General features: G+C 34.9%; 1 protein-coding gene across 1 annotated transcript in view; it reads right to left on the reverse strand.

The window, feature by feature from the left end:
* Nucleotides 1–7669, reverse strand: part of LOC139846760 (putative aldehyde oxidase Art an 7) — a 57299-nt gene extending 49630 nt beyond the window's left edge. Inside the window, exon 1 of the mRNA XM_071836274.1 lies at nucleotides 7261–7669. Within this exon, the coding sequence (XP_071692375.1) occupies nucleotides 7261–7669 (409 nt within the window). The remainder of the gene's footprint in view (nucleotides 1–7260) is intronic.
* Between the last annotated feature and the right edge of the window lie 8405 nt (nucleotides 7670–16074).

Below are 16074 nucleotides of genomic sequence, written 5' to 3' on the forward strand. Positions count from 1 at the left end.
GCAACTACAACAAATGGCCCAACAACAACAACAACAACAACAACAACAACAACAACAGCAGTAACTACAACAATCATCCCAACAACAATAACAACCGCAACAACAACAACAACAATCAGAAGCAGCTATGCCAAAGGTGTGAAAAGTACCACTTGGGGTTCTGCACCAAATTTTGCAATAAGTGTAAAAGAAATGGTCATAGCGCGGCGAAGTGTGAGGTCTACGGACCAGGGGTTAACAGAACGAAAGGAACAAATGGTGTCGGAACGAGTAATGGCGGAGCAAGTAGTGTCGGAGCAAGTTATGCCAATGTAGTTTGTTATAAATGTGGAAAACCGGGCCACATTATTAGAAATTGCCCAAACCAGGAGAACACGAATGGACAAGGCCGCGGAAGAGTTTTCAATATTAATGCGGCAGAGGCACAGGAAGACCCGGAGCTTGTTACGGGTACGTTTCTTATTGACAATAAATCTTCTTACGTTTTATTTGATTCGGGTGCGGATAGAAGCTATATGAGTAGAGATTTTTGTGCTAAATTAAGTTGTCCATTGACGCCGTTGGATAGTAAATTTTTACTCGAATTAGCAAACGGTAAATTAATTTCAGCAGATAATATATGCTGGAATCGAGAAATTAAACTGGGTAGCGAAATATTTAAGATTGATTTGATACCAGTAGAGTTAGGGAGTTTTGATGTAATAGTTGGCATGGGCTGGCTGAAGAAGGTGAAAGCAGAGATCGTATGTTATAAAAATGCAATTCGCATTGTACGAGAAGAAGGAGAACCCTTAATGGTGTACGGAGAAAAGGGCAACATGAAGCTACATCTTATTAGTAATTTGAAGGCACAAAAACTAATAAGAAAAGGTTGCTATGCTGTTCTAGCACACATTGAGAAAGTACAAACTGAAGAAAAGAGCATCAATGATGTTCCCGTCGCAAAAGAATTTCCCGATGTATTTCTGAAAGAATTACCGGGACTACCTCCACATCGATCTGTTGAATTTCAAATAGATCTTGTACCAGGAGCTGCACCAATAGCTCGTGCTCCTTATAGACTCGCACCCAGTGAGATGAAAGAACTGCAAAGCCAACTACAAGAACTATTAGAACGTGGTTTCATTCGACCAAGCACATCACCATGGGGAGCTCCTGTTTTGTTTGTCAAGAAGAAGGATGGTACATTTAGGTTGTGTATTGACTACAGAGAGTTGAACAAACTTACCATCAAAAACCGTTATCCACTGCCGAGAATTGATGACTTATTTGATCAACTACAAGGCTCGTCGGTTTATTCGAAGATCGATTTACGTTCTGGATATCATCAAATGCGAGTAAAGGAGGATGATATTCCAAAAACTGCTTTTAGGACGCGTTATGGTCATTACGAGTTTATGGTTATGCCGTTTGGATTGACTAACGCGCCAGCTGTGTTCATGGACCTTATGAACTGAGTGTGTGGGCCATATCTTGATAAGTTTGTCATTGTTTTCATCGATGACATACTTATTTACTCAAAGAATGATCAAGAGCACGAAGAACATTTGAGAAAAGTGCTAGAAGTATTGAGGAAAGAAAAACTGTACGCTAAGTTTTCAAAGTGTGCATTTTGGTTGGAAGAAGTTCAATTCCTCGGTCACATAGTGAACAAAGAAGGTATTAAGGTGGATCCGGCAAAGATAGAAACTGTTAAAAAGTGGGAAACCTCGAAAACTCCGAAACACATACGCCAGTTTTTAGGACTAGCTGGTTACTACAGAAGGTTCATCTAAGACTTTTCCAAAATAGCAAAACCCTTGACTGCATTAACGCATAAAGGGAAGAAATTTGAATGGAAGGATGAACAAGAGAAGGCATTTTAATTATTGAAGAAAAAGCTAACTACGGCACCTATATTGTCATTGCCTGAAGGGAATGATGATTTTGTGATTTATTGTGACGCATCAAAGCAAGGTCTCGGTTGTTTATTAATGCAACGGACGAAGGTGATTGCTTATGCGTTTAGACAATTGAAGATTCACGAGCAAAATTATACGACGCATGATTTGGAATTAGGCGCGGTTGTTTTTGCATTAAAGACTTGGAGGCACTACTTATATGGGGTCAAAAGTATTATATATACCGACCACAAAAGTCTTCAACACATATTTAATCAGAAACAACTGAATATGAGGCAGCGTAGGTGGATTGAATTGTTGAATGATTACGACTTTGAGATTCGTTACCACCCGGGGAAGGCAAATGTGGTAGCCGACGCCTTGAGCAGAAAGGACAGAGAACCCATTCGAGTAAAATCTATGAATATAATGATTCACACTAACCTTACTACTCAAATAAAGGAGGCGCAACAAGGAGTTTTAAAAGAGGGAAATTTAAAGGATGAAATACCTAAAGGATCGGAGAAGCATCTTAATATTCGGGAAGACGGAACCCGGTATAGGGCTGAAAGAATTTGGGTACCAAAATTTGGAGATATGAGAGAAATGGTACTTAGAGAAGCTCATAAAACCAGATACTTAATACATCCTGGAACGGGGAAGATGTACAAGGATCTTAAGAAACATTTTTGGTGGCCAGGTATGAAAGCCGATATTGCTAAATATGTAGGAGAATATTTGACGTGTTCTAAGGTCAAAGCTGAACATCAGAAACCATCAGGTCTACTACAACAACCTGAAATCCCGGAATGGAAATGGGAAAACATTACCATAGATTTCATTACTAAATTGCCAAGGACTGCAAGTGGTTATGATACTATTTTGGTAATAGTTGATCGTCTCACCAAGTCAGCACACTTCCTGCCAATAAGAGAAGATGACAAGATGGAGAAGTTAGCACGACTGTATTTGAAGGAAGTCGTCTCCAGACATGAAATACCAATCTCTATTATCTCTGATAGGGATGGCAGATTTATTTCAAGATTCTGGCAGACATTACAACAAGCATTGGGAACTCGTCTAGACATGAGTACTGCGTATCATCCACAAACTGATGGGCAGAGTGAAAGGATGATACAAACGCTTGAAGATATGCTACGAGCTTGTGTTATTAATTTCGGAAACAGTTGGGATCGACATCTACCGTTAGCAGAATTTTTCTACAAAAACAGCTACCATTCAAGCATTGAGATGGCGCTGTTTGAAGCACTTTATGGTAGAAAGTGCAGGTCTCCGATTTGTTGGAGTGAAGTGGGGGATAGATAGATTACGGGTCCGGAGATAATACAAGAAACTACCGAGAAAATCATCCAAATTCAACAAAGATTGAAAACCGCCCAGAGTCGACAAAAGAGCTACGCGGACAGTAAAAGAAAATATATAGAGTTTGAAATTGGAGAAATGGTCATGCTTAAGGTTTCACCTTGGAAAGGCGTTGTTCGATTTGGTAAACGGGGGAAACTAAATCCAAGGTACATTGGACCATTCAAGATTATAGATTGTGTCGGACCAGTAGCTTACCAACTGGAGCTACCTCAACAACTCGCGGCTGTACATAACACTTTCCACGTCTCAAATTTGAAGAAATGTTTTGCTAAAGAAGATCTCACTATTCCGTTAGACGAAATCCAAATCAATGAAAAACTTCAATTCATTGAAGAACCCGTCGAAATAATGGATCGTGAGGTTAAGAGACTTAAACAAAACAAGATACCGATTGTTAAGTTCGATGGAATGCTCGTAGAGGACCCGAGTTCACCTGGGAGCATGAAGATCAGATGAAGAAGAAATACCCGCATTTATTTCCAGAAGATACGTCAACACCTTCAACTGCTTAAAATTTCGGGACGAAATTTATTTAACGGGTAGGTACTGTAGTGACCCGAACTTTTCCATGTTTATATATATTAAATGAAATTGTTATTTACATGATTAAGTGTTTCCAATATGTTAAGCAATCAAACTTGTTAAGACTTGATTAATTGAAATAGGTTTCATATAGACAATTGACCACCCAAGTTGACTGGTGATTCACGAACGTTAAAACTTGTAAAAAACTATACGATGACATATATATGGTTATATAAATAGTTAACATGATTTTATTATAAGTATGTATCTCATTAGGTATTTTAACAATGAGTTATATACATAAAAATGAGACTATTAATTTAAGAAACTCGAAAACGATATATATAACGATTATCGTTATAACAACGTATTACTAGGTACATATGAATCATATTAAGATATTGATACACTTGGTTAATTATGTTAAATGATAAGTAAATATATTATTAAGTGTATTAACAATGAAATACATATGTAAAAATAACACTACTAACTTAATGATTTCGAAACGAGACATATATGTAACGATTATCGTTGTAACGACATTTAACTGTATATATATCATACTAAGATATATTATATATCATAATATCATGATAATATAACAATTTAACATCTCATTTGTTATAATAAACAATGGGTTAACAACATTCAACATGATCGTTAACCTAAAGGTTTCAAAACAACATTTACATGTAACGACTAACGATGACTTAACGACTCAGTTAAAATGTATATACATGTAGTTTTTTAATATGTATTCATACACTTTTGAAAGACTTCAAGACACTTATCAAAATACTTCTACTTAACAAAAATGCTTACAATTACATCCTCATTCAGTTTCATCAACAATTCTACTCATATGCACCCGTATTCGTACTCGTACAATACACAGCTTTTAGATGTTTGTACTATTGGTATATACACTCCAATGATCAGCTCTTAGCAGCCCATGTGAGTCACCTAACACATGTGGGAACCATCATTTGGAAACTAGCATGAAATATCTCATAAAATTACAAAAATATGAGTAATCATTCATGACTTATTTACATGAAAATAAAATTACATATCCTTTATATCTAATCGATACACCAACGACCAAAAACACCTACAAACACTCTCATTCTTCAATTTTCTTCATATAATTGATCTCTCTTAAGTTCTATCTTCAAGTTCTAAGTGTTCTTCATAAATTCCAAAAGTTCTAGTTTCATAAAATCAAGAATACTTCCAAGATTGCAAGTTTACTTCCAAGTTTTCTAAATCCATTCCAAGTAATCATCCAAGATCAAGAAACCTTTGTTACTTATAGTAGGTTATCTTTATAATACAAGGTAATAATCATATTCAAACTTTAATTCAATTTCTATAACTATAACAATCTTATTTCGAGTGGAAATCTTACTTGAAATTGTTTTCGTGTCATGATTCTGCTTCAAGAACTTTCAAGCCATCCAAGGATCCTTTGAAGTTAGATCTATTTTTCTCATTTTCAATAGGTTTATCCAAGAAACTTGAGGTAGTAATGATGTTCATAACATCATTCAATTCATACATATAAAGCTATCTTATTCGAAGGTTTAAACTTGTAATCACTAGAACATAGTTTAGTTAATTCTAAACTTGTTCGCAAATAAAAGTTAATCCTTCTAACTTGACTTTTAAAATCAACTAAACACATGTTCTATATCTATATGATATGCTAACTTAATGATTTAAAACCTCGAAACACGAAAAACACCGTAAAATCGGATTTACGCCGTCGTAGTAACACAGCGGGCTGTTTTGGGTTAGTTAATTAAAAACTATGATAAACTTTGATTTAAAAGTTGTTATTCTGGGAAAATAATTTTTATTATGAACATGAAACTATATCCAAAAATTATGGTTAAACTCAAAGTGGAAGTATGTTTTCTAAAATGGTCATCTAGACGTCGTTCTTTCGACTGAAATGACTACCTTTACAAAAACGACTTGTAACTTATTTTTCCGACTATAAACCTATACTTTTTCTGTTTAGATTCATAAAATAGAGTTCAATATGAAACCATAGCAATTTGATTCACTCAAAACGGATTTAAAATGAAGAAGTTATGGGTAAAACAAGATTGGATAATTTTTCTCATTTTAGCTACGTGAAAATTGGTAAGAAATGTATTCCAACCATAACTTAATCAAATTGTATTGTATATTATGTAATCTTGAGATACCATAGACACGTATACAATGTTTCGACCTATCATGTCGACACATCTATATATATTTCGGAACAACCATAGACACTCTATATGTGAATGTTGGAGTTAGCTATACAGGGTTGAGGTTGATTCCAAAATATATATAGTTTGAGTTGTGATCAATACTGAGATACGTATACACTGGGTCGTGGATTGATTCAAGATAATATTTATCAATTTATTTCTGTACATCTAACTGTGGACAACTAGTTGTAGGTTACTAACGAGGACAGATGACTTAATAAACTTAAAACATCAAAATATATTAAAAGTGTTGTAAATATATTTTGAACATACTTTGATATATATGTATATATTGTTATAGGTTCGTGAATCAACCAGTGGCCAAGTCTTACATCCCAACGAAGTAAAAATCTGTGAAAGTGAGTTATAGTCCCACTTTTAAAATCTAATATTTTTGGGATGAGAATACATGCAGGTTTTATAAATGATTTACAAAATAGACACAAGTACGTGAAACTACATTCTATGGTTGAATTATCGAAATCGAATATGCCCCTTTTTATTAAGTCTGGTAATCTAAGAATTAGGGAACAGACACCCTAATTGACGCGAATCCTAAAGATAGATCTATTGGGCCTAACAAACCCCATCCAAAGTACCGGATGCTTTAGTACTTCGAAATTTATATCATATCCGAAGGGTGTCCTGGAATGATGGGGATATTCTTAAATATGCATCTTGTTAATGTCGGTTACCAGGTGTTCACCATATGAATGATTTTTATCTCTATGTATGGGATGTGTATTGAAATATGAAATCTTGTGGTCTATTGTTACGATTTGATATATATAGGTTAAACCTATAACTCAGCAACATTTTTGTTGACGTTTAAAGCATGTTTATTCTCAGGTGAATACTAAGAGCTTTCGCTGTTGCATACTAAAATAAGGACAAGATTTGGAGTCCATGTTTGTATGATATTGTGTAAAAACTGCATTCAAGAAACTGATTTCGATGTAACATATTTATATTATAAACCATTATGTAATGGTCGTGTGTAAACAGGATATTTTAGATTATCATTATTTGATAATCTACGTAAAGCTTTTTAAACCTTTATTTATGAAATAAAGGTTATGGTTTGTTTTAAAAATGAATGCAGTCTTTGAAAAACGTCTCATATAGAGGTCAAAACCTCGCAATGAAATCAATTAATATGGAACGTTTTTAATCAATAAGAACGGGACATTTCATCAACGCACCATCAGATAGCTTACTAGATGCAAACTTCTTTTTATCCGCCTCTCTACAACCATTGATACGGAAAACTGACTCAAGCTTCTCAAACCAACGAGTCAAACCAACTGGACCTTCGGTGCCGTTAAATGAGGATGGTTCATAACTCAAGAAAGTCTTGTACGTACACCCTACTTGTCCATTGTTTTGAGTATTAGTCGTATCTTGATTTCGCTGATTTGTAGCGTTCACATTGTTACTATTAGTTCCGTTTCGGAGTTCTGCCATAGCTTCGGTTATTCCTTCGGAAATCCACCGACGAACATCAGCTTGGAAAACTGGCTTGGGCGGCATTATCTTTCTGGTCAAGATAACACATTCGGTTAGTGTCAATGAAATCGACATATAAAATATACTAGCAATGGAACGATGCATAGTAGCTAATATTAAATCGTAGCGATTCTAGTAGCACTAGTGATATTTAATAGCGATACATAACGTTTAGTAGTAGCAGTAGTAAGAACAATGTACACTAGTAACATTATCACTAACACAAATTGCCATTAGTAAGCCAACACTTAAAGAAATAAACTTCTTGTTCCAAAATTCATGAATAACCAGTAAAAGTAACATATTCCTCATGTCATAAGTAAAACCACATAAGCAAAGCCACAACTAATAATGTAAGTGTGAACATCATATAATAAACAGTAATAATCAAATAATGTTTGATTGCGTGGAATAATCTAGTCGAGCGATCTCTATTTGCGTTTCTGGAGTTCCTTCAACAAGTACTCGACCATTTTCTCCAAATTTTCAACTCGCACGGTGAGATCATTTGGGTTGTTGTCATTAGTAGCAGCAGTGGAGGTACTAGGCTTAGGAGTAGACGTAGAAGCATCACAGGGATGAAAACGGCGACACATCTCAAGTGACTGATTATCATAACGAAAACTCCTATAAAATGGGTTTTACGCCGAGCAGGTCCTTTCGGGATCCTACGGTGGCCTCTCGGTCCATAGGGGTTAACATAATCGGGTTTAACAAAAGGTGTTTGGGGTGAATTGGGTACATCAGGTTCGGATTCGGATTCGGGTTCCGATTCTTCTCCGGAATCCTCTGCAGGTTCCTTTCCCTTAGGCTTATTCTCATGCTCGGTCTCCATCTCGGGTTCCGATTCATTATCATCCACAAACTCGAGTATCGTGTTTCCTTGTGCTTGCACGGTTTCCTCGAATTCCGTGTCAGAGTCGGTGAGAATGATAGGATTAGAAGAAGTCATCTAGCACTCAAAGAAAACACAAAGTTAGTCACTTAGTAATCATATCATATTAGATACCAAGTAATCATTGCAATTTCATCTATTATGGTTCATGCAACTTAACGAGTCTACGGTTACAGTCTAGACGCACCAGTTTTCCTAACGTTCGACTCTCTAATGCAGCCTAGTCCTAGGTAACCGATCTGCTCTGATACCAAATGTAATACTCCGTCAGAATCCACTAACGGAATATTAACTCCTGGTCCCACAGTTTAGCGGTCACGCCCTCTATATGAGACGTTTCTGAAAAGTATTCGCATTAATAATGAGAACAAGTCATTTATTTAAGAAAATGTAACTGGAAACATTTGACATCAATGACTAAAGTATATGAACCCAAAACATCAGAGAAAACTGTTTAAATGCGAATATTTGTTCTTGAAATAAAAATAGAAATCATGCTGGACGCCGTCCAGTTCTAGCAGCAAACAACACATAACTTCAAATAAAGCGGAAGCACTAGCTCTATGTACCTGAGATGAAACATGCAAAACGTCAACGAAAAACGTTGAGTGAATCTACAGGTTTAGTAAATCATTTCGTAAGTTAGGCCACAAGATTTTCTTGGAAAACATCATAGGAAAAGTATACATTATCATGAGCACTTGATTATAAAACTTTAACCTTTGCGTAGGCCGAGCCCACATCTTTCGTTTACCCTATGCTGGCGATACACCGATCAAGTGTACGTGTAACAACTACATAAGCACCTGTTTAACGTTGCGGTGAGGTTTGTCAAACCTAACGGTACCGTCCCTATAAGTCGAGCTTAAAAAGTAACTAATATAATCAAGCTAAGGGATTTTTGATCTGAACTCATATGTATATTCTTGGTAAGTTACTTGTACCAAACACGTAAAACATTTGTAAAAAGCATGCATCTCATCCCTGTAAAAATGTAGTAGGGACTGTAGACTCACCTTAGCAAAAACACTCGTAAAGATCTTAGCAAACTGTACTGTAGCCGAACACTCTCGACTGAACAACGCAACCTAAATAAGTAAATCATCTTAAGTATACACTAATAGGTCAAACTTAGTCAACCCATAGTGTACGTAAAGTCCTAGTGCTCAGACTGACTCAACAAACATGTAAAAGTCAACTAATCCAAGCAAGTCAACGAAAGTCAACCAAAGTCAAACCAAAAGTCAACTCAGTCAAATAGGTCAACTAAAGTCAAACATCTCAGCAAGTCATGCAAACATAGTCAACGAATCATACTTAAGTCGTATAACATGTTATCGCTCGTAATTTAGTAAATCGCATTTTCCACATCTTAAAGTAAACCTTCGAAAATCATACGTCGTAATTCATAAAATTATGATCAACTCCAGATCTTAACTAGACTTAAAATTGATTCAAAAAAGTCTGGCCAGGGCCTAATACGATAAATAAAAGTCCAATATCAGAAAGGCTCAAGTTCAGGTTCATTACAGAAAATTCTGCTCGCGCGTCAGTTTTTAAACATTTTTCATAAAATATAGAAAGTAGATTTTAACGAACGGCCAATTGGTGTCATCTCAAGACATCCCAAATTTAAGTGATAAAATAATCAGAAGCATTTCTTTAGCCAATTCGTATAGATTTGCAAAACATTACCGACTCATCAGGTTTTGACCATCAATCGAACATATCATTTGGACGAGCATTTATCTCATGGAAAATCACGTTCTCGCAAGTTCGCCTACAAATGAAACATGTAAAGGAACATCTAAAGTAACATATTACAGAAGCTCAAAGTCTAAAACAATTCCTAGTTCATTCTAGCAATTTTTATGTAAACTTAAAAACAGTTTCAGCATTCTTTACGAACCAAAACTTCGTTTTATCATATCGAAAGCATTACATAACCTTTTAATGCAAATCTTTAGTCTAAATTGCATAACTTTTCACAAGGAATACAGTAGCACAACTTTCATAAGCTAATACACATAGCATGAAACTCAGAAAATTCGGATTTCATGCAAACCCTAACGTAAACTTCGATTACGCATATCTTGAGCATACGATAACGAAATCACGCAAAATCGGAGTCTAAAATTAATAAATTTTTGATATCTTTCTAATTAAACATATTACAATACCAGATCTCTTATCAATTTAATCAGATCATCAATAAACAAATTCATTTTTCATGTAAACAACGTTAATTTCGCAATCAACCAACAATTAGCAATACTAGACACCATTAATTGAGCACTAGACTCTAATACACCATGTAATTGATCAAAAAACTGAATTAATGAAATTAGGGTTAACAATTATACCTCAAATAATCAAATTGCTTATACTATCGCGCAGAGAACGACGATTCGAACAACGTTCGTATGCAAGCTTTCTTCTAATTTTGAGTTTTGAATGTGTGTGTGTGTGTATGTGTGAAGGCCGACGGCCAAGAGAGGGGAGGGAGGAGGGATATGTCGACTTCTTTTTGTGAATTGTGAGGGTTTACAAGTTTCCTTTTCCTTTTATATCCTAGTTTAGGGCTTAATCTTATCCACTAATTAATTACATAGCCCAAATAAGAAATTAAAAGTCCAAAAGGGGTGCCCATGGGGTATTCGGCCGAATGGGGCCCTACAGGGGTGTCCTGGGCTCGTTTTGCTAATTTACTTATACGCGCGTGGTCCGTTTCGTTGCCGTTAACCGTACCGGGTCTCCGGAACGTTAACTAGTCGTTGAAACGCAATCACCGAGTTTAATTCATGAAATAAATAATAAATTAAAAATAATTTTCTTAAATTCAATAATTATTGAAAATAATTATTGTGTCGTTTTTCTGAGTTCCGTAAACTGAAAAGTCTTCTAGACGATAAACTTAATCGTAACGTTTTCTAGTTCTTTCGCTATCCGAAATAAATTGTAAATTAATATAACATATTAATTCAAACATTTCTCTATTAAGTTTGTATTTAATTTCTAATTAAACACACAAGTCTAAGTAACCACCGTTAAATACTTAACGAACAACTAACGATAGTAAACAGAAAAAGTCGGGTTGTTACATAATTATAAATTTCGCAGTTTTCGGCCGAATATCACACACCTTTTTCTTCTTCTTCTTCTTCCTCTGTAATCATAATTATAATTTTAATTATAATTATAATTTTAAATTAATTTTAATAATAATTGGGTTATTGTAAGGAATGTTTTACGGGTTTTAAGTCGGAACTCTGTCCGTGTAACGCTACGCAATTAATCACCACTGTAAGCTATGTTCTTCCTTTTTAAATTAATGTCTCGTAACTATGTTATTATTATGCTTATTTGACCCAAAGTAATCGTGATGTTAGACTAAATATTAAGACATGGTTATTAGATTTTGTACCATAATTAAGGTTTGGACAAAAGACCTACACTTGTGGACATTGGACTATGACTATTAATAAATAGGGGGTATTGTCTAATTGAGCGACAACTCATTGGAACCTGTCGAACCTATCTTCAAATTAGTTAATCTAATAATTATTAAAATGATTATGTATGTCCTATTTAGTGACGTTTATACGACATCTTTTACGATCATTTAATTAATTACCTGGGTTGGGTAATTGATTATTCATTCTGATCAAGTGGGTAAATTAATATTCATATCTCATTAAAACAGGGATGGATTACATACAAGGATAATTGGTGTAATTGTTAACAAAGTAATAAAACCTTAGATTACACGCAGTCGATAACCCGGTGTAATCATTAAACAAAGTATTACAACCTTGTTACAGTTTGAATCCCAAATTAGTTGGAATATTTGACTTCGAGAATAAGGTTAATTTGACGAGCATTTTATAATTATGACCGATGGACTATTATGGAAAAAAACCAGATAGGTATCAAATAAATCCAGGACAAAGGATAATTAACCCAGATAAATAAATTAAAATCAAAACGTCAAACATCATGATTACGGAAGTTTAAATAAGCATAATTCTTTTATTGTATTTCTCATCATACTTTTAATTACTGTCATTTTATTATTCGCAATTTTATATTTCGTCATTGTTATTTATTTTACGCATTTTAATTATCGTCATTTATCTTTACGCTTTATTTAAAATCGACAAACCGGTCATTAAACGGTAAACCCCCCTTTTATAATAATATTACTACTTATATATATATATATATATATATATATATATATATATATATATATATATATATATATATATATATATATATATATATATATATATATATATATATATATATATATATACACACACAAATATAGTTGTTAAAAAATATAGCGTTAAACTTGGCTAGCTCCCTGTGGAACGAACCGGACTTACTAAAAACTACACTACTTTACGATTAGGTACACTGCCTATAGTGTTGTAGCAAAGTTTAGGTATATCAATTCTATAAATACTAGTCCTTAGGATTAGACGAGTGGGAAACGGGTTCAGAAAAACATCTGAACTAGGAAAGAAAAATTTTCCAAGTTGGTACAGCGAATAGCAGACATGTAGCAAGAACGTAATCAAGTATAATAACTACAGCAGCCTAGATCGTCTACAGTAATACATAGCATGAAAATAATAACAGTATCAAACAAAGTATCATGCAAAAAGTAGATAGTAGCATGCAATAGCGAGAATAAGCAGTAGCATACAGCAAGTTCACATAGCAGTAAAAGTAAGCAGTAGCATGCAGCAGTTCCGCAGAAACAAGTAAACGAGTAAGTTGTAGATTAGTCCTACTAGTGAATCCTACTCGACTCGGTCAAGACACACTAATGCAACCTAATTCCCTACAACCAATGCTCTGATACCAAATGTGACGCCCCGTACAAAACCATCATGTACGAATTGTCAACAACAGGTCCATTACACGGTATAATACTACATGTTGTTTTAAAACGAGTTTTTGCATTCATGAAAAGATAACTTCAAATGTTTTACAAAAGATACGTGACACAAAGGTCGTTACAAAGCCATTATTCAAAATAACATAAGTTGCGAATGCAAAATAAAAGTTCCATGATTGAGACATCTCTAATTAATGCAGCGAAAGTCTAATACAGCGAGTCTGTAAGAGCAAGTCTATAACACCAAGACAGCAAGTCTAACAGCGGAAGCAACAACGTCTAAGCACATGAGAAATACACACTTAAAAGGTCAACACGAATGTTGGTGAGCTATAGTTTGTTTGTAATCAGTAATGTAATGTAGACCACGAGATTTCAGTGCTTCAATCAGCATTTCAAAACAGTATGATAAAGTATATGCTTATCCGTGGGCACCCGGTAACTAACTTAACGTAATATTACTCCCTAAAAGTACACTTGGCGAGTGCGTCTGTTTACGAAGTATTAAACACCCGTTGAATGCTAGCGCGACTAGCCCGAGTGGGGATGTCAAATCCTATGGATCCATATCTAAGATTCGCGTTCACCGGTTCATAAACCAATGACTAAACGTTACCGAGCTAAGGGGAATCTTTGCGCTGTTATGTCACCCACACATATATAAAGTTTAAGTACTCGTGTCTAGTATGTGAAACATAAAAAGCGCATGTATTCTCAGTCCCAAAAATAGTAAAGTAAAAAGGGAAGCTATAACTCACAGTGAATGTGCGGTAAAATCGATACGAAAATGTAAGCAAGTAGTAAGTCAGTCCAAACAAGTAAGTTGGTCGACCAAAAGGTCCTCAACCTAAGTCAATGGTTACTAAGTCAGTATATTGTCCCCAGAAGTTTAAAAGAGAATGAATTAAGTTTAAGTATCATCATCATCATCATCATCATCATCATCATCATTCGTAAAAGATAAAGTAAGTTTTCAACAAGAATAGAGATCGAAACAAAATGCTAACTTCGAACAGCTGCTACGATCTCTATACAAACTGAAAAGAAGCGTGGTCATTGGCCAAGGCTCCGTATGTGAGTCCTCGTACAGCTGTACAATTTTCAGATCCTACCTCGATGTCGTTTGACCATGGTGACGGTTCAAGTGCGAGTAGGTCAGAATTTTCAGCACGTCGTTACAAAGCCGTAGTGACTTTCGGAAGGCTATAAATCCTAAACTGTATATCGGATTTAGGCGAGTCCTAAATGAAAAGTCATATACTCGAACCGATCTATTTGAAAATGAATTTTTCAGAAGTCCCAGGAGTCTGATCAGACCCCGAAAAACAGCAAACAAGTGCTCCGGTGGGTTTCTTGGTGCTTGATGCTCATCACGGTTCTCATCCTTGATGCGTGTAAGCTTCAAGTGTACAACTCTTTGATGTTTTAGCATCACTTTGACCAAGTTTCAACCATCAACACACAACTAAGAGTAAAAGCTAACATTCTACAAGTTTTGAACATCAAGGTTGTCTCTTTATTGCATAAACACAATAAAGCTTCAACCTTTGTCCTTTTGACACAAGTTTATGCATCTTCATCATATGAGATGATGAAGACTTGATTTTTATCACCATAAAGATCATAAAAAGGTTCCAAGTAAGTGAGATCTACAATAATAGCTTAGATCTTCAAGTATTAAGAAACCCTAAGCTAGAAAGCTTGGATCTTTACAAGATTAATGAGACCATAAGCTAGAAAGCTAAGATCTAGTAAAAGTAATGAGACCATAAGCTAAAAAGCTTAGATCTTAAAAAAAATAATGAAACCCTAAGCTAGAAAGCTTGGATCTTTAATGTTCTTGAAGATCCTTAAAGCAAAAGGCTAGATCTTCAAGTTTCATGAAGATCATAAATACAAGTTTTGATCTTTTTAACAAAATAAAGGGATCATAAGCTAGAAACTTAGATCCAACAAAGTAATGGAGATTCAAAGCTAGAAAGCTTGAATCTTTCATGTTCTTGAAAGATTCAAATCAAAGTTTAAATCTTCAAGATATAACAAATCAAAAAGCTAAAAAGCTTGATCTTATAAAGATGATGATGATGTCGATTCTATGAAGAGAAAAAGAAGAAGAAGAAGAAGAAGAAAACTTAAAACTTACAATTTTTAGAGTGAGAAAGACTAGAGAGAAAATAAGAGATCAAGTGTGTGTAAAATGAGAATGAAATCAAGTGTAAAATGGATGAGATTAGCTTGGTATTTATAGGGGAATGGGGTGGTGGTGGCCGTAGGTTGTAATGGGGGACAAGGGGGACACCTTTTTGCTTTTTGGTTAGTGGTGGTCTAAATGTGGTGCTTATTGTTAGGATCCCATGCAACATGTGTGATAATGGTTAACAAAAATGCTAGTATGTTGGCTCTTATAAATGGGTTTTTGTCCTACATCTTAATGGGTCACTAATCCATAAAAATTGGGCTAATTAAATGGTCCATTAGCTAGAGTAGGGTGGCTCAAGTCCAACAAGGTAGAAACTCCAACAAGACTAACTAGTGTGCATTAGTAAATTACTAAGCGTAATTAAGCATCCAATAACCAACGAATTGTCATTAGAAAATAACAATTAGTATTACGTAGTCATAATATTCCGATTACGACAAAATTTAAACGTGTACCAAAGTACATAGCTCGTTTAAAACGTCAAGTGACACTAACGGTCATAAAAGCAT

This window comes from Rutidosis leptorrhynchoides, chromosome 1 (genome assembly GCF_046630445.1).
Source record: "Rutidosis leptorrhynchoides isolate AG116_Rl617_1_P2 chromosome 1, CSIRO_AGI_Rlap_v1, whole genome shotgun sequence".
NCBI classification, from domain to species: domain Eukaryota; kingdom Viridiplantae; phylum Streptophyta; class Magnoliopsida; order Asterales; family Asteraceae; genus Rutidosis; species Rutidosis leptorrhynchoides.